The 20,675-nt window shown below is 33.7% G+C and overlaps 1 protein-coding gene across 4 annotated transcripts; it reads left to right on the forward strand.

The window, feature by feature from the left end:
• Positions 1-870: 870 nt before the first annotated feature.
• LOC141724961 (uncharacterized) lies at positions 871-9,592 on the forward strand. 4 transcript variants are annotated; one of them, XM_074527285.1, is made up of 14 exons: positions 896-986; positions 1,341-1,532; positions 1,732-2,146; positions 3,312-3,558; positions 4,701-4,813; positions 5,551-5,630; positions 6,164-6,305; positions 6,396-6,476; positions 6,808-6,912; positions 7,352-7,534; positions 8,276-8,368; positions 8,826-8,965; positions 9,047-9,113; positions 9,225-9,592. In XM_074527285.1, the coding sequence occupies exons 3-14, from the start codon at positions 1,754-1,756 to the stop codon at positions 9,342-9,344; spliced, it is 1,764 nt and encodes a 587-aa protein (XP_074383386.1). In that variant the 5' UTR covers positions 896-986; positions 1,341-1,532; positions 1,732-1,753; the 3' UTR covers positions 9,345-9,592. The 4 variants fall into 4 exon arrangements, with proteins under 4 accessions (XP_074383384.1, XP_074383387.1, XP_074383386.1 ...); XM_074527283.1 differs by lacking the exon at positions 1,341-1,532 and having other exon boundaries at positions 871-986; XM_074527286.1 differs by lacking the exon at positions 1,341-1,532 and having other exon boundaries at positions 872-974.
• The last annotated feature ends 11,083 nt before the right edge of the window (positions 9,593-20,675 follow it).

Genomic DNA, 20,675 nt, shown 5'->3' on the forward strand with positions numbered 1-20,675 from the left:
GAATATGAGATGTGTCAATTATATTTCAATTTGGTCACAATTTGGTATATATATATTTTTTCATAAAATTAAACCACATTAATTAATTTATGCTATTGTCTAATTTGAAACTTTTGTTTTTCTCTTATATATTAGCAACAAAAAAATAAACTAACATCATATCGTAATTATTCGTGGCAGTATTATTTGAGAGGCTTTTACCTAAAGTCGACACCATGATTTCGAGTGAAAAGTAAAATATTCAAATCATAAAAAGAAATGGTAAAATAATTTATTTAATGCTAATCATAAAAAATAATAAAATTAATATTTTTTTGGCTAATACGCGTAGCGCGCAGGCAAAGTTTGTTGTTGACGAGATTGAACCTGAACACATATATGTAACTTTATAAATAATAATATAATTATTTGTTGTTATCGGGATTTAAAACTGAGAACTTATATGGATTTTTACAAATAACAATATAAATATTTGTTGTTGACGGGATTCGAATCTGAGAACGTATTTTTCTAGTGTTTGGATATAACGGCTCTGATTATTTGATGAAAAAGATCCTACGGTCCCGATGAAAAGGGATAACCAAAATGAGAGATTAATCAAATTACAAATTATACCCCATTTTTCGGTTATTATAGTATAATGTATAGATTATTATGATATGTTGTGTTTGGCAAAATATTTTATCAATAAAATTTGTTACAATAAAAATAATTTTTAGGATGAAATTAGAAATATTTATTTTTGCAAAAAATCAATTCAAGCAAATTAAAAAAGAAAGATTTAATAAAAAAATATTTCCATGTTTAGGCAAACACCCACCTCAAAAATAGTAAACATTATACCGACCATTTCGTTTATGGAAAATATTTAAATTTATCAGAAATATATAAGGGCTCTCGAAACTTCTGTCCCTTGTCTTTGTACTACACCGAAAGAAAGAACCACCCCCACCATTGCAAAAGCTCCGAAAGCGGTACGACTCCTTGTAAGTCTTTCTTTCTTTCTCTTTCTGTATGTATATATATCTATAGGGTATGTGTAATTCTGTGTCTTTATTAATTTTACCTTTTAATTTTTTTTACAAAATTAGTGTAATCTTGTATGATTATCTTCGTGATTTCAAGAATTGCTCATTTGTCTCAATTCTTTAATTTAGATCCCTTTGTTTTTTAGAATTGATTTTAGTTTATTCATTATAAAGTGAGGAAATTTAAGATTGATAATGTTTTGTTTGTAATGTAAATGCAATTTAAAGTGCTCAAAAAAATGAATTTAGGTTCAAGATTTTAGAATTTTGATGAAAGAAAGCTTCTTTATGTGTGATATGTTGTTTTCTCAGGTGGGGTTGTTATAAAGTTGAGATCTTGATGCATTTCGTGTATCTTAGGCCTATTGTTCTTTGATCGGACCACCCTTTTTTTCTCGGAGAGACTGTTTATGTGTCACCTCTCATCGGGGTGTTTTTTTTGTTGGAAATCCTGGAAGAAGTTTCCGATTGTGCTGAATATTATGGGAATTTTTAACTGAAAATGTGCAAGTTTGGCTTTTAAATGTTTAAATTTTCCGAGATAATGTAGCTCAACAATTTTTTTATTATGTTACTGAATTTGCATGATTCAGGTGGACATATTTTTTTTTATGGCACATAAGCCTATTTATATTTTGTTAAAGTGTTGTTTGCTTAATGTACAAGACTGTGAAAGCTGACTCTCTTTATTAATTGTTTAAAGCTGAAGAATCTAGTGGATTACAATGTCAAATGCTGATGAGCCGCTGTACCCAATAGCTGTGCTCATGGACGAGCTGAAGAATGATGATATCCAATTGCGATTGTTTTCTATTAGGAGGCTATCAACTATTGCTCGTGCTCTTGGGGAGGAACGGACAAGAAAGGAATTAATCCCATTTTTGAGCGAGAACATTGATGATGAAGATGAGGTTCTTCTTGCAATAGCTGAAGAGTTGGGGGTGTTTATTCCTTATGTTGGAGGCGTGGAGCATGCTCATATTTTGCTCACCCCTTTGGAAACCCTTTGCCCTGTTGAAGAAACCTGTGTCAGGGACAAAGCTGTTGAATCACTTTGTAGAATTGGATCACAGATGAAGGAGAGTGATTTAAATGAATGGTTTATTCCTCTAGTGAAGGTTGGTTGATGATTACAGAATAGATTGATTATAGGCTGTGTAACTTACTACTCTATCTTATTAGCAGTGCATCATAATCTTTAGTTTGCATCTTGATAACGATGGAAATGTGCTATTGTTCCCAATTTTTTTGACTACAGGAGGTGTGCTTTTAAAATTTCCATTTCCTTGATTCGTATGCTTGTTTATATTCTGTGAGTTTCTTGTACATTTCCTGTTTATTAGTTTTATACATAAATGCTTGCAAAGATGGGTGATCACTCATTTTCTACATTAAGTCAGCACCTTAAAGGTAAACTATGAAAGCTTTATTGGGACAAATGAACCCCTAGGGGACTCTACATCGGTTTTTTCAGGATTTATATTTAGGGTTCAGTTACCTAATGCCTTTCAAGCTATTCTGGAATTAAATCGCACGAAACTAAAAGAGGTGAAGTGGGAAAACACATATTAATGCATTTACGGGTTCTTACGAGGAGTGTAAATGGAGGGATACGTTTGTACATAAAAAAAAATAAATAAAGAGGATAGTGGTTTGTATCTGGAGCTAAAACTTGTTTTAAGATCTTCTTATTCGCCTTCCCTTTCATCCCATAGACATGAGTAAAACTTAACCCCTTTTTAGTCCCCTTTCGTCTTCTTGCTCTATGTATAAACTCGGAAGCAGGGTGTAAAAAAAGTAAATACCCACTCACCACCCATTTCCTTTTTAGGGTTTATTGTATGTAAATGGTAGACCTAATTCAATTGTTAATATGCACAATGTTTAATGCATAAACCATGAAACATAGTTATATTGTTAAATGTTCCAAATTTACCCCAACAGATCTCACATGTTATTAAATACTTAATCTACCCCTTGTGGGTCCCACATAAATGGCACTCGGGGGTAAATTTGGATATCTTCAATTTTTTCTTATAAAAACAACGTTTTCGGTAGTTTCTGAGTCTGTTCTGCACGTGCTCGCGTGTAATTGTGACCTTGTGCACATCGAATTTTAATAGAATTTTAGTTTCTCATCAATTGGTAATTTGTAACTTGAGTCTGTTCTGCAGTCTGCACGCGCTCGTGTGTAATTGTGACCTCGTGCACATCGAAGTTTGATAGAGTTTTAGTTTTTCATCAATTGGTAATTTGTAACTTGCTTTAGTTGGTATCTTTCAGAGGCTAGCAGCAGGTGAATGGTTTACGACCCGAGTTTCTGCTTGTGGATTGTTTCAAATTGCATATCCCAGCGCACCGGAGACGTTGAAAACTGAATTGCGATCAATATACAGCCAGTTGTGTCAGGATGACATGCCTATGGTGAGGAGATCTGCTGCTACAAATTTGGGCAAGTTTGCTGGTACCATTGAACCTGCTCATCTCAAAACTGATATCATGTCAATATTTGAGGATCTTACACAAGATGGTAAGCATCCCCTTTGGGGTATTAGAATCTAATTTATTTGATGCTGTATTATTTGCAAAAGCATTAATGTACACACATTTTAAGGGATCATTATATAAAATTCTGGTTGCTATATCAATTTTGTAGTGATTTTAGTCCTGCCATTACCAAAAAGTCAGATTGTTCATTAAGGAAACATACTATGTTGAGCTGGAACCGATTCGAGTTAAAATTGAGTGTAAGCTGTTTACATAGAAGAATTGTATGCGTGCCTTCTTCACAGCAAGTTTTAAAGCCAGAAATTAACATTATGGTGGGACTATAGGCTATAGCATACCAATTTAGTTTTTATTAATGCAGTTATCTACTAATTGTGTCGTAGTTATATTATGTTCGTAGATATTGAGTCTTTAGACTTTTGTCTTCTGACCAAAAATTAGAACTTGAGAGGAAGGGAAAGTAAAGTGAAAAGATGCTTTCTCTGTGTTCTGTGTTCTGTGCTCCCTAGGCTCTTAGGACAGACCCAGAAAACAAAGGAGGAAGACTTGCCCCAATGCCCCCCCATTTTCCAAGAGTTTGGGATGATTGGGAAGAAAAGCAAGGACTTCCATGCTAGTTTTGAACACCCAAAGATCCCTTCATGATTTAGTTAGTTTAAAAATGTAATATTTCTTTGATAATTTCCCCCGATAGGGTCCCGATGGGGAAGCACAGGAGGAAAAAGTACGTCTTATCTTCTTTTGGAACATAGGATGACATGAAAGAAATCTCCTCTCCTTTTCTATCTCCAATCCCTTTCCTTTCTCTTCTCTCCTAGAAACATCCGGAGTACAATGTTATTAGTGGTAAATGATTATGTACTATGAGGATCATGTATAAACCTGTATACATAATTTCGTTTCTGATAGTAATTTAATATAGTTTTGCTTTTTTTTTTCTTGCACTCTATAATTATATTTTAGTATGCCTTGTCATACATTTTCCCTGGTCCCATTTGACACACCCTCCAAGGTTCTCGATGCTTTCAATCAAGACCTTAGAATCCAGTAATTCAGTGCAGTTCAATTGAATTTGTAATTGTGAAGCAAAATTTTGTGAGCAATTTGATTTTTCAAAAAGTTTGCTGGATTGCATGTTTATAACATAAATTATCTTTATGATAGATCAAGATTCTGTTCGCTTGCTAGCTGTTGAAGGATGCGCTGCTCTTGGAAGGTTGTTACAGCCTCAGGATTGTGTAGCACACATTCTTCCTGTTATCATAAACTTCTCTCAGGTGCAGCTTTTTAAATTTCTTATTTTTCCGATTGAATCTTTAGTTACTCTTACGTGATTTGATGCATGCTTTTAATGAGGTTTGTTAGACTAAAATAGTAGAACAGTTGATTCATCATACTCTCTGTATACTGAAATTGCTATTTCTCCTAAGAAAATTACCTTCACTTGCACCTTTTATATCACATTTTACATTACATGCTACTTCATGAACAAAAAGATAATTCTACCAATTTTTTTAAACTTATTTTTCACTTACCCTTTTTTATTTGGAAACTTAATGATGGTTAAAGTGTAAAGAATTGCATAAGGCTAAGAATTTTCTTAATGCGATGTTTAACTTTGGAAGGTATCTCATATCTGAAGGACCTGTTTTTGGTCTCTAACACTGTGGACTCAGTTTGTGGACAGCTGTAGGTCTCCTTGGTTCACATTAGAATAAACTTCTTTCGAATAATATTAAAATTGTGATACTCCATATAGTGTCGAACAACTAATATAGTACTCTCTCCGTCCCTCCCTCCATATCCCTCTCTCTTGAGAGAGTTGATATATTCTAAATCTCTCTCTCTCTCTCTCTCTCTCTCTCTCTCTCTCCCTCCCTTCTCTCTCCCTCTCTGGGGGAAGTTGTTATATTCTAAAATCTTTAAGTATAGGAGGGGAGGCTTAATAGCACAACTCAGAATTTGTTCTGCATCATCAAACAATTGGTTTGACTGGCTTCCTTACCTTGATCAGGATAGGTCATGGCGTGTTCGTCACATGGTTGCCAATCAGCTGTATGAATTATGTGAAGCTGTGGGACCTGAACCTACCAGGTTAGTATTTGTGCAGGCTGTCTGAAATTTGCATTTACATATCTTGAGAGACAAATCACTATTCAGTTAGATTTGTCACCATTGTCAATTGTTGATATTATTATGTGTGGCCTTGAATATAAATTAGAATGCATCAATAACTTTGGTTTCATGATTGAGAAATATTCCCTAATTTATGAACTTCAGTGGCTTAAATTTTTTGTTTTTCAAATTCTTCCAGAAAGTTGATAATAATAGTAAGGGGTTATTTGTGAGGGAAAACTTGTTCTTAAATGTTTTGCAAGTTTAAATCATATCATGAATTTAGCGAGTCTCATTTTTTTTATTGATTGCATAATTTTATCTCTTTAGTAAATGTACTGTTTATATAGAATTATTGGCAGCTGAAATAAATAACAAGGGGTTATGTAAATTAGTACTTAAAAGGATAAACGCTATAAAGCTCACAAATTTAAGTAAAATGGTCATCTATTTGGAAGAAATGTAATATTAAGCTACTAGTTAGTTAAGTGTGACAATTTATATGTTTAAAGGGAGGATTTGGTTCCTGCATACGTGCGACTTCTACGAGATAATGAAGCTGAAGTACGTATAGCTGCTGCTGGAAAAGTCACCAAGTTCTGCCGGATTCTTGATCCGGAGCTAGCAATTCAGCACATCCTGCCATGCGTAAAGGTGGTATTGAATAGCTCCTCTCAATTGCATTATTTGTCTGATTCGATCTTTAGTCCAGCAGTCTTATTGAATAGCCACAATATTTTTTAGGAGCTGTCCTCTGATTCCTCTCAACATGTTAGATCTGCTCTGGCCTCAGTTATAATGGGCATGGCTCCTGTGTTAGGAAAGGCAAGTATCTTTCAGTTGACTCCTATGCAACGTTTGGCGGTATATGCTTTTCAATCTATATATTACACTTTCAAGGTTTAGGATCGTCTGACATGTTAGAAATGGTCAAAAAGTTACAAGTAGGTAGAATGCGCTCAAGTGTTTAGCAGCCAAACCCTATTGAGTGTATCTACATTTGATTTTTTGGCTGATCTGCTCTTTTAATAAAAGATTACTTTCAAATAACCGTCGAATTGTTGGTCCTCCGTCGGTGACTAATATTATTATAATTGGTTATTTGGTTTTGTGTTCGGCAAGTTGAATTTTAAAGCTTATCTGGCATCTATTGCAGGATGCAACAATCGAACAGCTTCTTCCAATTTTTCTTTCTCTTCTAAAGGATGAATTCCCTGATGTACGTCTCAGCATTATCAGCAAGCTAGATCAAGTTAACCAGGTAAATTAGATGCAATTATTCATAAAAATAGAATTTATAGTCTCCCCATCTCAAATAGTACAATTTACACTGTAACATAAAAGTTACAGCTTAAGGTTGGAGATCTAGTACAGGTTGTTTCACAAGACATAATGGTTGCGGACATGTCTTGTTTTTTGAGCTTTAAGTATTTAACTCAGAAGTTCTTATACCATCTATTTTTTTATAGTTCTTATTTTATATTTGAGCTGTAAGTCTGGAACATAGACTAAAATTAAGATTTTTACTTGTGAACTGGAATTAGAGCTTTAAGTATTTGACTTTGAAGTACTTGTCCATTTTGCCGTAGTTAATATTATATTTGTGTGCAAGCCTGGAACATAAATTATAGTTAAGATTTTCACTTCTTAACTGGAATCAGTTCATTATTCTCATGGTTTAAATTGACTTCTCCTTGCAGGTTATTGGGATAGATCTATTATCCCAATCTCTCTTACCAGCAATTGTTGAGCTTGCAGAAGATAGACATTGGCGAGTTCGACTGGCAATTATTGAGTATATACCTCTATTGGCTAGTCAGTTAGGAGTAGCCTTTTTTGATGATAAACTAGGTGCTCTCTGTATGCAGTGGCTGCAGGATAAGGTTTGTGCTTTCTTTCTTATACATGGGAATTCTGAGTTGCAAATCATAGTTTCCCTTGTTATTTTTGTAATGTTGTCACTTGTCAGTTAGGAGTAGGCTAGACTGTTAGGAGTAGGCTTTTAATGTTGGATTATTTACTCCTTTTACTTTTAGGTTCTTTTCTCTCCCTGAATTCATTCATTGTGTTTGGAAGTGCAAGATGGTTTATGTGAAAACTATTAGCTGGTAATTTTATGATTTCATCCGTATATTAGAGATTAGTGACATGTCAAAGTATTTGGATAAATTGGTCAGCTTAATAGATCAGAAGTTTGAACAAGAGATTCTTCATCTTTTAGGTCGTTATTATTTTAGTTTACCAAAGTTCATCCATTATGGAGGTCAAGCTAACTAGCTTGCATATTTGAAAGGTTTAGTAGTATTAGTACCAGAGGGTTGCATACATACTTCCGTTTACAGTATAAGTGGAAGTGTTTATCTTAAAATTAAAATGTTTTTTGATGATCATTCTTTATCTTACAAATTGTTTATTATTGCGAGCACTTTAATATTTTGGTCTTGATTTTTAGAAGGGAATATTTTATTTCAGCATTAATAGAAAAGCCTTTTTGCAATAATAGAAAAGCCTTTTTGCAAATTTGTCTGGGAAATCTATCTGGCAGAAGCACACAGGTCAATAGAAAGTCCTTCACAGGAATACAATTTTTTTATTTAGTTATAGTCATTGAGTATGTGTTGCAGGTATACTCAATTCGAGATGCCGCTGCTACTAACCTGAAGCGTCTTGCAGAAGAATTTGGTCCAGAATGGGCCATGCAGCATATCATCCCACAGGTTTGTCTGAGAATTGAAGCTATACTGCTGAGTGCTGACACCTCTTGATAAGAGATCTTGAGAAGCTTAATTATTCTTTCAAATCACACACATAATTGGGACATCAATTATTTGTAACACCCATTCATTTTTACCCTGTAGATGATTAATGTTTTATGGAGAAAAGCTCTTTCTACATTGTTCTAGTGATGAGAATAGGACCCATTATACATCAAGTCATTTGGCCAAATAGTTAATTTCAGATATCAAGTTGAATCTAAATCTGCATTAAACTTCTCAATTGATGCATGTAATTCAGGCCGAAAAGAATTGCATCCCTTTTTGTTTGTTTTAGTTACTGAATTCACCTCTCTGTTTCTTCTTAGTTATTAATTCACTCATGACATCTAGGACATTAATACTTATTATTCCTGTGGAAATCTATGCTCAGCACAAGATTAATTTATCATTTGTGCAGGTCTTGGATATGATTAATAACCCTTATTACTTGTATCGAATGACTATTCTCCGCACTATTTCTCTGCTTGCTCCTGTCATGGGTTCCGAAATAACATGTTCTAAATTGCTGCCTGTGATTGTTACATTGTCCAAAGACAGGTAAAGTATTTTGATCTTCGAAATTTTTCATTTGTGATCGTCTTTGGCTTTAATTGAACACTCTAAACATTCTTTTCCTAGAGTGCCCAACATCAAGTTCAATGTAGCGAATGTGTTACAATCTCTTATCTCTATTGTGGATCATTTTGTAAGTGGTTAATCTCCCCTTTTTACCTTGTTTTTTTTGTTAAATTCTATGTACTGGTCTTTGTTTCTGCCACTCTTCCTTTTTCTTGTTTAATCTTTGCTTGCGATATAGGTGGTAGAAAATACTATTCGTCCTTGCCTGGTTGAACTTGCTGAAGACCCGGATGTAGATGTGCGTTACTTCGCAAATGAAGCACTCCTGGCAATCGATCATGTCATGATGTCAAGTTAGAGGTTCATTCCCATCGCAGATTAGTTTTATCATCTTTTAGACATGTAAATCAGTAAACGTACTGTACTCCCTAGTATTATGTTATAATTTATAAACATATGACGACACCAGACTTCTGAATATGTGTTTTATTTAGGTTTTTTCGATATTTAGTATTAACAAAGTTTTTACTGCCAGATGGGCAGTGTAGGGAACTTTGATGGTAGTTTCTAGTTTCTACATAATGCCTAAATTATTATTTTTTTTGCTTTTCGAACGTAGTTACCCTTAGAACAAGGCTTGAGTTTATGGTCATCAGTGGTAACCGAGTTGAAATTTAAGAGTTAAAATTTAAATGCGCTTGTTTAAGGTTTCTACAAGGTTTCTACAGCTCCTTATTTACTATATATGTATGTACTTCAGTACTTGACCTAGATCCTACTGTTTTTAACAGTGATTCTATAAAAAAAAAAAACTGAGTATGCTACCTCAAAACAAAAACAAAATATGTTTGCCTGCTTTCTAACGTAACCAATTGATACACGAACCCTATTCTCAAGAATGAGCCTGCAATGCTGTATTAGATCTCCCAGTTCCATATAGTTAAGGCCGGTTCTATTAATTGCATTAACAGTCACTAAGCAAAGAATCGCTCTAAACTATGGTTACATTTGCTGGTAACTCTTCGGTCCATAAAAGCGCTTCCAGAATTTTCACTGTTTCTGCTTCAAGAACCGAGACACTCCCTGCAAGCTTCATAGTCTTCCTTATGATGTAATGCCCCTAAAGGTTCCTTATCATGCCTACTGATAACGACTTCTCTCCCTCAAAGACCTAAGCACCAAAATTAATTTTAAGCATTCTCGTACCCATTTTTTCTCATGCTCAGTACTATTTTTCATCAGCAAGATTGATTTTTCTTCCTGTTCACAGCTCTCCAATCTGCAATCTGCAATCTGCAATCTGCTTCATATTCAAGGCCATATTTACAGTATGCGTCAATTTTTTCTTTTCTTTTGCAGAAACAAAAAATTATTTGCAAAACTAGGATTTTTTAATTATTGCAAAATTACGGTTCTTTGAAAAAGACTTGCAAAATCAAGACATTGTAACTAAAACAATAAAAAAATCAGGTTTAGCAATATGCAGCAATTTAAAAATAGGAAAGAAAAGTTTGGCAATAAACTGTAAATCATATGTTTGCAAATTTAAGTGGCAAAGCCTGCAAATGGTCCATGTAGCGGTTGAGTTTGTCCCACTTGACAGAATTCATGAATTTGAATTTTGGTGTATGCAGTAATTAATGAAGGAAAAGAAAGTAAAGTTGTAAAATACCTTTGCGAAAAATAGTATTTTGGTAGTTTTGCATAAAACAAATAACACATTTTCAGAATAATACATCTTTTGTTCAAATTTAAAATAGAATGTATATAGTCTTTCTTATTCCTATTATATATATAATAGGATATATATATATATATTAAAGTGATTATACAGAGGATATAATATAATAAGGATATAATAATTTTGACAAAATAATTAAAAGAAATTACATCTTTCAAAAAATATAAACAATAAGTGTGTTTAGCAGTTTAGAGCATCTGAAATGGTAACATCAAAACTGTTAACTAATATAATTATCTAAAATTTTATTCAATCCGTAAGCATTTTTTCTAGGTGGCATTAGCTTTAAGTATTAGCTATAGTCATAATAATATTCTTTTTATTAATTTTAAATATAAAATTAAAATACGTTTAATTAATTAGTTTTTTGAAAGGGAGTTTAATTAATTATGTTCTATATTAGTAGAAATAAATAATATATTTAATAAAAAGATATTTAATTATAATATTATAACATTTTTATATTTATATCAATATTTTAAAGTAAAAATTATGAAATATAAATGAGTAATTATTTTGAACATTAAAAAAATATGAATAAAATATATCTTACTATATTAGAATTTTTATAAATTTAGTTAAAAATAAAATAACTTTATTACACTTAATATTACATAACATTATTGTTTTATAAACAAAAATACAAACATTACATCTATACATCTGTATAAATAATAATTATGAATATACATACATCATTTTTATATTATAATATTATGTATTTAAACCTTAAATGTGTTATTAAAAAATATAAAAAATAAAATTTAGAATATGATTTAGGCTAGATTAGGGTTAACGTAGGCCAAAAATGACATATAGTATTATACAGGATGGCGTAATAATCAACAAATATGACGTGCATCTTTTTCGTTATTTAAATATATGCCTAACAAGCACCTTCCCGTCTCCTTCGTTATCTAAAAGTATACCTAACATGCATTCCAGTTTGGAGTGTTCTATTTTTTATATGTTAGCTATAATAGATTGACACGTAAATATTATATTGCATAGCGTTGGAGATGCTCTTATAGAACTAGAAACTAAAAATATATTTAAAACACTTCTTATTTTTTTGATTCGAGTCGGGTGGAACAGTTTGTTCACCAGGTAGAGTTTGTACACGAGAAAGTTTCGATCTTGTCGCTATGGCGTTCCGGTTACTAGCGGCGCTGACTTTACTGATTCTGAGTTTCATTGTCATTCACATTATCTTCCTTCACCGACTACCAGGGGCGGCGCTGGTGTAGCGCGGATGAGCCACCGAAAGGGCATCCGAAATTATAAGACCCCGAATTTTTATTTAAAAATTAACTAGAAATAAAAATTTAGCTCTGAAGAAAAAAAATTTGGTTAAGTTTTTTTTAAAAATATAAAAAATTCGGATGAAATAGGAGAATTATATTCATTAAAGTTCTTCAAAAAATTTCGTGTTTTCATAATGTAAAAATTATATATATAATTTTAATAATTATTCTTATTACCGTTGCACTTATAGAAAAGAGTTTTTCCAAACTCAAGTTATAGGAATTTTATTTACGAACAACTATGTCGTAGGAAAGATTAAATATTGATGATTATTTCGTTACAAAATAATCTCTTTAAGTGAATATATCGAAATGTATTTGTGTTTTATAAATATTTTTAATAGTTAATTTTGTTTAGAAACCGTTACTTAGATTTTTATTTACGTAAATATTACAGGCCCAATTTTAAAATTTCTCACAGGACCCTCAATTATTTTGTTCCGGCCCTACCGACTACTTCGATCGCACTTTTTATGACTCTGAACGCACCTCCGCGACTCCGATATCAATTTCTCCCTCTATCGACACTACATCTATCGACCTAACCCTAACTCCTCATTATAATGGACTTTCGCCCGTAACTAATCCGATCGATCTCAATCCTGGATTCATACCCCGCGAATTTTTCGAACCACATTCTTCCTTTTATCAAGATGATGATTTCTATCGAGTTATCTCGCATGCTTTTTACAATTGTAAAATGAGGTGATTTTACCATCTGGTGTACCTTTATAACCCAAAACCCTTCAGCGCTGCCCCGAAATGTCACCTTGTTTCTTCCCGTTAATTGTGCGGTTCTTGATTTACGTGGAAAGTATGAACTTGATTTATTTTACGTACCCTACCATACAATTCCCCGCCGGCTATCGTTTCATGATTTGCTCAACTTGTCAACGACATCGATCCTTCCGACACTTATACCGTCAAAGGAATTAGTTTTTACTAACGACTCACGAAAATCGCCGTATAACTGTACCATAAATGACGTGCTTGTTACCCATCGTGATATTTACCTATTTTCGGTGTTTGCGATTCATGTCATATGCCAAATATTCGAGATTTGAGATTGTATTGTTTGATAATTAAGGTTTTCGTAATAGTTAGTGGTTATTGTTTAATTAGAATGTAAATTTCGAATGTAATGAAAAGCTGATTAAATGAAGACGTGTTGATTTCAAAAATTCATGACAGTGGTGCTAAATTTCACTTTAAATCTTGTTATAAGTCATGGATACATTGTTAGATATATTTGAGATGTCATGTCTAATATGATTCATGTTTAGTTTTCAGATCTTAACAAACAGGACATATCAGGACTTACTGAAGTCAGGACTTACTGGAAGTCAGAACTTAATATCAGAACTTAAGGTCATATCAGAACTTAAGTGCGGGAAGACTTATAGTTAAGGAAGGAAGCTAATATACAGTAGAAGATCGAGACTAAAATAAAAGAAGATATGCATGGAAAGAGTTAGAAGACTGGAAGACTTGTAGAAGATATGTGATTGATATATTTTAGGAGATAGAATTATATTCCATATCAATTAGAAGTTATCTTGTAACTGTGTACTATATAAACACAGACTTAGGGTTTACACTATATGTGATATCATTGTCGAGAATATTATACATTGTAACCTAGCAGCTCTTAGTGATATTTTTTCATCACTGAGAGAGAACAACAGTTCTTATTGTAACAGAGTTTATTCAATATACTTGATCTTTGTTACATACCTGTGTTAAATCGATTTGATTGTATAAACACTGTATTCAACCCCCTTATACAGTGTTGTGTGACCTAACAAGTGGTATAAGAGCTTTTTTGTTAACACACATACAGTAAAGATACAAACAATCATGTCTAAAGAAGCACAAACTCCAACCAAGCCCACCAAAACTCAAGAAACTCTAAACACTCAAACCCACAGTCGATATGAGACTATTAGGGTTCCCATACTGAGACCTTCTGAGTATCCCATATGGAAAGTGAAGATGGCTATGTTTTTGGAAGTTACAGATCCAAAATACCTTGACAGAATTAATGAAGGACCACATAAGCCAACTAAGCTCTCTGTTGTAGTTGCTGATCAACCAGCAAAGACCATACCAAAGGAGAAAGGTGAGTATACAGCTGAAGACATCTCATCTATTTCCAAGGATGCAAGGGTGAGGCATTTGCTGCATAGTGCCATTGATAATGTCATGTCAAACAGGGTAATTCATTGCAAGACTACAAAGGAGATATGGGATGCTTTGGAGACAAGATGTCAGGGAACTGATGCAATCAAGAAGAACATGAAAACTATACTCACTCAAGAGTATGGGCACTTTGACTCAACGGCTGATGAGTCATTAACTGATTTATATGACAGGTTTGCCAAACTCTTGAATGATCTGTCATTGGTAGACAAGAAATATGATCTTGAAGATTCAAATCTAAAATTCCTTTTAGCTCTTCCTGAAAGTTGGGATTTGAAGTCTACTACCATAAGAGACAACTATGACCTTACTGAAACTACTCTTGATAAAATATATGGTATGCTCAAGACTTATGAACTTGAGATGGATCAAAGGAGCAAGGGGCATGGAAGAAAGTCAAGGACAGTTGCTCTTAAAGCTGAGGAGGAATCTCCTAAAGTTGTTGCCTCAAAAAGGGGCAAAGGTAAGGCTCTCATCATAAAGTCTGATTCAGAGTCATCATATTCTGATGATGATGATTCAGAAACTGAAAGTTTACCTGAAATGGATGTTGATGAAGAGATGATGAAATTGTGTGCTCTTATGGTGAAGGGTATCACAAAGATAGCCTACAGGAAATTCAGAAAAGGTAAGAAGTTTTCCAGGAAAAGTGGAAGTTCTGATAAGAAAGGATTCAGAAAGTCTGAAGGTAAAGAAAAGTCTGACAGAGGAGACAACTCAAATGTCAAATGCTACAATTATGGTGAAAGAGGCCACATATCTCCTGACTGCAAGAAAGGAAAAAGTGACAAAGGCAAGGTACTTGTCACAAAGAAGAAAAGCTGGACATACACTTCAGATTCTGAACATGAGGTAAACTATGCCTTGATGGCAAATGCTGATGGCAGTCCTGAAACTGCTGAATTAAAGGTACCTCAAACAACTTATGCTTTTCATACTGATGATATTACTGACTTGAGATTATATCTTAAAACCATGTTCATTAGTTATAGAGATCAGACTTTAACATGTGAAAGATTAAAATCTGAAAATCTTGCTTTTAAAAAGAGGAATGACTATTTAGAAAAAGAGCTAGTTATGTTTCATCAAACTCAGAAAGAAAGAGATGATGCTTTTTATGTTAGAGATGAAGTGCTAAAATTGAATGAATCTCTAAAAACTGAGTTAGAAAAGGAAAGAGAAATTATCAGAACTTGGACTAACTCTGGCAGAACAACTCATAATTTATTAAGTAGAGGAAACTGGAAAGAGGGCTTAGGTTATGGAGATGATAAAAGTGAGAAAGGAACTGAACAAATTGAGCAAATTGTTGGTAAACGGACTGCTAAGCCAAATGTAAATTCTGTTAAGTTTGTAGCAAAAACTGTAAAGTCTGATTCTGAAAAGATGAAAGAATCTAGGACAGAAGTAAAAGAAAAATCAACTTCTGACAAATTAGAACATGATAAACCAGCTGAAGTAAACATATGCTTAATGACTAAGAAGCAGCTTAAGCATAAGCTGAAAGAGATTATGAATGTCAACAAGGTAAAGGAAGCTAGGAAAAATAGAAATGGAAAGGAAGGTGTGAATAAAAGCAATAATTATATGCCTATTCCTAATGCTCCTAGAAAGAAATGTTATAACTGTGGAAACTCTAACCATCTTGCTTCTTTTTGCAAGAAAAATAAAGATATAAACTTTTTACCTCCTAAATCAGGAGTTAAGAGTCAGTCTGTTAGGTTTAAGCCACAAAATCCTTGTTTTAATTGTGGTAGTTTATGGAATTCTATTTATACTTGTAAGGAATATCATAGTTTGTACTATGATTATTATCAAATAAAACCTCCTTTGAAGAAAGTTAGAATTGTTCCTTCTAGTGTAAAGTCTGATACAAAGTCTGATATAAATTCTAATAAACAACATGTTAGCATAAACTATGAAACTAAATCCGCTGCAAATGCGAACAAACTTAAAAAGGCCAAAGGATCCAAGCAAGTCCGGGTCCTTAAAACTAACCAATAATGGTCTTTGTGATTGCAGGGCAACAGGAAAAATATCCTAGTGCTGGACAGTGGATGTTCAGGATATATGACTGGAAATAAAGCCCTGCTATCAGACTTTATGAAGAAAGCTGGCCCAAGAGTTTCTTATGGAGATGGCAACATGGGAAAAACTCTGGGATATGGCAATATCAATCTTGGAAATATCATCATTGGAACAGTAGCTCTTGTCTCAGGACTTAAACACAATCTGCTAAGTGTGAGTCAAATCTGTGACAGAGGTTATCATGTAAATTTCTTTGAAGAACACTGTGAAGTATTAAATAATTCTACAGGCAAAGTGGTTCTGAAAAGTTACAGGCATGATAACATTTATGAAGCCAGGCTTTCAACAAGTTCTGCTGGTTCTGCAATTTGTCTATTGAGTAGAGCATCGATTGAAGAAAGTTGGAATTGGCACAAAAGACCCTCTCACTTAAATTTCAACAACATAAATGAACTAGTAAAGCAAGATCTTGTGAGAGGACTGCAAAAATCAGTATTTGCTCCTGATGACCTTTATGATTCATGTCAAAAGGCAAAACAAAGAAAATCTTATTTCAAGAGCAAAACAAAATCCTCAATTCTTGAGCCTTATCACCTACTGCATGTTGATCTATTTGGTCCAGTCAATGTCATGTCTATTGCAAAGAAGAAATATGCTATGATTATAATGGATGAGTTTACAAGATACACTGGGGTGTATTTCTTGCACAAGAAGAATGAAACTGCATCTACTCTAATTGATCATGTCAAACAACTGGATAAATTGGTCAAAGATTTTGTTAAAATAATAAGAAGTGATAATGGCACTGAGTTCAAGAATTTAATCATGGAAGAGTTCTGCAAAGAGCATGGAATCAAACATGAATTTTCTGCACCCGGAACTCCACATCAAAATGGAGTTGTAGAAAGAAAGAACATGACTCTCATTGAAGCTGCACGAACTATGCTTGATGAAGCAAAGTTACCAACCTACTTTTGGGCTGAAGCTGTGCAGACTGCTTATTTTACTCAGAATGCTACACTCATAAACAAGCATGGAAAAACACCATATGAGATGGTGAAGAAAAAGAAGCCAAATCTGAAATACTTTCATGCATTTGGTTGTAAGTATTTTGTTCTTAAGACTCATCCTGAACAACTGTCAAAATTTGATCTAAAAGCTGATGAAGGAATTTTTGTTGGATATCCACTTTCCACAAAAGCCTTCAGAGTCTACAATTTAAGAACAAGGGTTTTCATGGAATCTATCAATGTATTTTTTGATGATAAGAAGATTACTGGACTTGAAGATTTCAATGATCATGATCAGCTGAGATTTGAAAATGAAGATTTAAGTTATGATTCTGCAAATTCTAATGGTTTAAATCCTAATCCTGTAAGTTGTGACGGGTTAAATTCTGATGTCATTGAAACTGTGGTAACTACTCCAAGGGAAAATGCACCTGTCCAGGGGGAGCAAGCTGAAGATCCTACCACAACTCAAGACTCTCAAGAAACATCAGAACCTGTCACTGGCTCTTCAAGTTCTGATTCATCAAGTTCTGATACTTCAAATCCTGATGGATCCAACTCAAATTCTGAAGTTTCAGAGAGCATAACTACAAGGGGAGCATCAGAAAATGCTGATGGAGACAACATGGATCATGGGGGAGGATCCAGTTCTAGAAAACAACTTCCATCTGCAAGGAAGTGGACTAAATCACATACATCTGACTTGATAACTGGAGATCCTGAAGCAGGTGTCAAAACTAGAACTGCAACATTAAATAAATGTCTCTATCATTCTTTTCTATATCAGACTGAACCAAAGAAAGTGGAAGAAACTCTTCAAGATGCTGATTGGGTGCAAGCAATGCAGGAAGAGTTGAATAAATTTGAAAGAAATAAAGTCTGGACCCTAGTGCCAAGACCAAAGAACAGATCTATTATTGGCACAAAATGGGTATTCAGAAACAAAACCGACAGTGATGGCATAATTACAAGGAACAAAGCAAGGCTGGTTGCTAAGGGTTACTCTCAACAGGAGGGTATTGATTATGATGAAACATTTGCACCAGTTGCTAGATTGGAAGCCATAAGAATCTTTTTGGCTTATGTTGCTTTCAAAAAGTTTAAAGTCTTTCAAATGGATGTGAAAAGTGCTTTTCTCAATGGAGAATTGGAAGAAGAGGTATATGTTAAACAACTTCCAGGATTTGAAGATCCAAAATTTCCACATCATGTCTACAGATTAGACAAAGCACTTTATGGCCTTAAGAAAGCTCCAAGAGCATGGTATGAGACTTTAGCTCAATTCCTTCTGGAAAGTGGATTTCATAGAGGTACAATTGATAAAACACTGTTCTATCTCAACCATGGAAATGACTTACTTTTGGTACAGATATATGTTGATGATATCATATTTGGTTCTACAAATGCCAAGCTCTGTGAAAGATTTGCAAAGCTAATGCAGTCAAGATATCAAATGAGTATGATGGGAGAACTTAGCTATTTTCTGGGACTTCAAGTCAAGCAAAATGAAGAAGGTACTTTTATCAATCAATCTAAGTACATCAGAAATTTACTGAAGAAATTTGGAATGCAAGACTGTTCAACTGCATCCACTCCTATGGCCACTGCAACTAAGTTAGATAAAGATACTGGTTCATCAGTAGATATTACTAACTACAGAGGTATGATTGGCTCTTTACTCTATTTAACTGCAGGTAGACCTAATATCATGTATGCAACCTGTCTTTATGCAAGATTTCAGGCAGATCCAAGAGAACCTCATCTAATAGCTGTGAAAAGAATTTTCAAGTACCTCAAGGGTACAGCTGATCTAGGATTATGGTATCCTAGAGAATCATATTTTAAACTAATAGGTTACTCAGATGCAGATTTTGCAGGATACAAAATAGACAGGAAAAGCACTAGTGGAAGCTGCCAATTTCTTGGAGGCAGATTGGTTTCTTGGTTTAGCAAGAAATAGAAATCAATTTCCACATCAACTGCAGAAGCAGAATATATTGTTGCAGGAAGCTGTTGTGCACAGATTCTTTGGATGAAGAATCAGTTACTGGACTATGGGTTAGAATTTTCTAAAATACCTATTTACTGTGATAATCAAAGTGCTATTGCTATGACAGGTAATCCAGTTCAACACTCAATGACAAAGCACATCAGCATTAGGTACCATTTCATAAGGGAACATGTGATGGAAGGTAGAGTGAAATTGCATTTTGTTCCAACAGATCAACAACTAGCAGATATCTTCACAAAACCACTATGTGAAGCTACTTTTGCAAGACTGGTAAATGAACTTGGAATGGTTTCAGGTTCTTTCTCTAAATCTGCTTAGTTTTTGTTCTCATGCATCAGAATTTATGATCAGTGTTTACAGATTGTCTTATATTCATGTAATCTATACTTAAATTGTAATACATTAAATGCTGATTGTTATCTGATGTGGATCTATATACTCTGATAGTGATTTGAATGTTCTGTGACTATTCAATCCAATGAGGATAAATGTGCTAGATGCTGACCTGGTAGTCTTTAACATACTAGAAATCCCATGTTTGAATTAGTTGTTTATGTGGAAATTCATTAACACAAGCAAATTCTGATTTTGAGCTTAGTCAAATTTACTTTGTGTATCTTATTACTAAGTCACAAACTAGAGTCTTGCTTCTTATCTGTCAAATTCTGATGTCAGTAAATCTTAAGGATGAACCACATGCTTGATAAGCCTCACTTATCTGAAGAAAGGAAAAGAACAGAAAATTGAAGTCAGGTACTCCTTTGAGATCTAGAGTAAATATGTGGAAGGGAAGACCCAAGTGCATTGCTGGTATTAAGTAATATGCATTAGAAAAGCAAATATTTTTTTCTTGGTGACTTTTCACATTCTCTGATTACTGGAGAAATACTCTGATAATTGCATAAATTCTGATAGTAATTGTGACTCACTTACACTGAGAAGCCACTGTGAAAAAGAATGTTAAAAGATGCATAAAATGAGCATAAACAGTTGAGGTGGATTCTTGCATAAATTTAGTCTATATTAGACTTCTTTATTAATGACAGATTTTAAGCACTTTTCTTAGTTATACCTTATTTCTAAGATGTACTGAAGTTTATCAGACTTTAATCTTTATCTGATATTTTTCTAAATGCACACACTCTTATTCTATATGAATAATAAAAATTATTGTGGTGATTAAGTTGTTTTTGAAAAACAGTTAAGTGTTATTTGCATAAATTTTGAGGACAAGTTCTGATGGAAGTTCTGATGATTAAACTCTGAAGAAACAAGTCAGTATTAGTATGAAGAATCACATATACAAACATTCACTTGTTGAGTAAAAAAGCCATGTTCTGATGACTGTTAAAATCTGATAAAAGTCAAATTCTGATATTAAATCCTGATGGAAACT

The sequence above is a fragment of the Apium graveolens genome, chromosome 5, assembly GCF_009905375.1.
Source record: "Apium graveolens cultivar Ventura chromosome 5, ASM990537v1, whole genome shotgun sequence".
Lineage (NCBI taxonomy): Eukaryota > Viridiplantae > Streptophyta > Magnoliopsida > Apiales > Apiaceae > Apium > Apium graveolens.

What these genes read in the sequence shown, in the direction of transcription:
- LOC141724961 (XM_074527283.1), top strand. Translation starts at nt 1,754, where the DNA reads ATGTCAAATGCTGATGAGCCGCTGTACCCAATAGCTGTGCTCATGGAC. An exon ending in TGGCTCCTGTGTTAGGAAAG is followed by an intron (nt 6,477 to 6,807) that starts GCAAGTATCTTT and finishes CATCTATTGCAG; the next exon opens with GATGCAACAATCGAACAGCT. An exon ending in AGCTAGATCAAGTTAACCAG is followed by an intron (nt 6,913 to 7,351) that starts GTAAATTAGATG and finishes TTCTCCTTGCAG; the next exon opens with GTTATTGGGATAGATCTATT.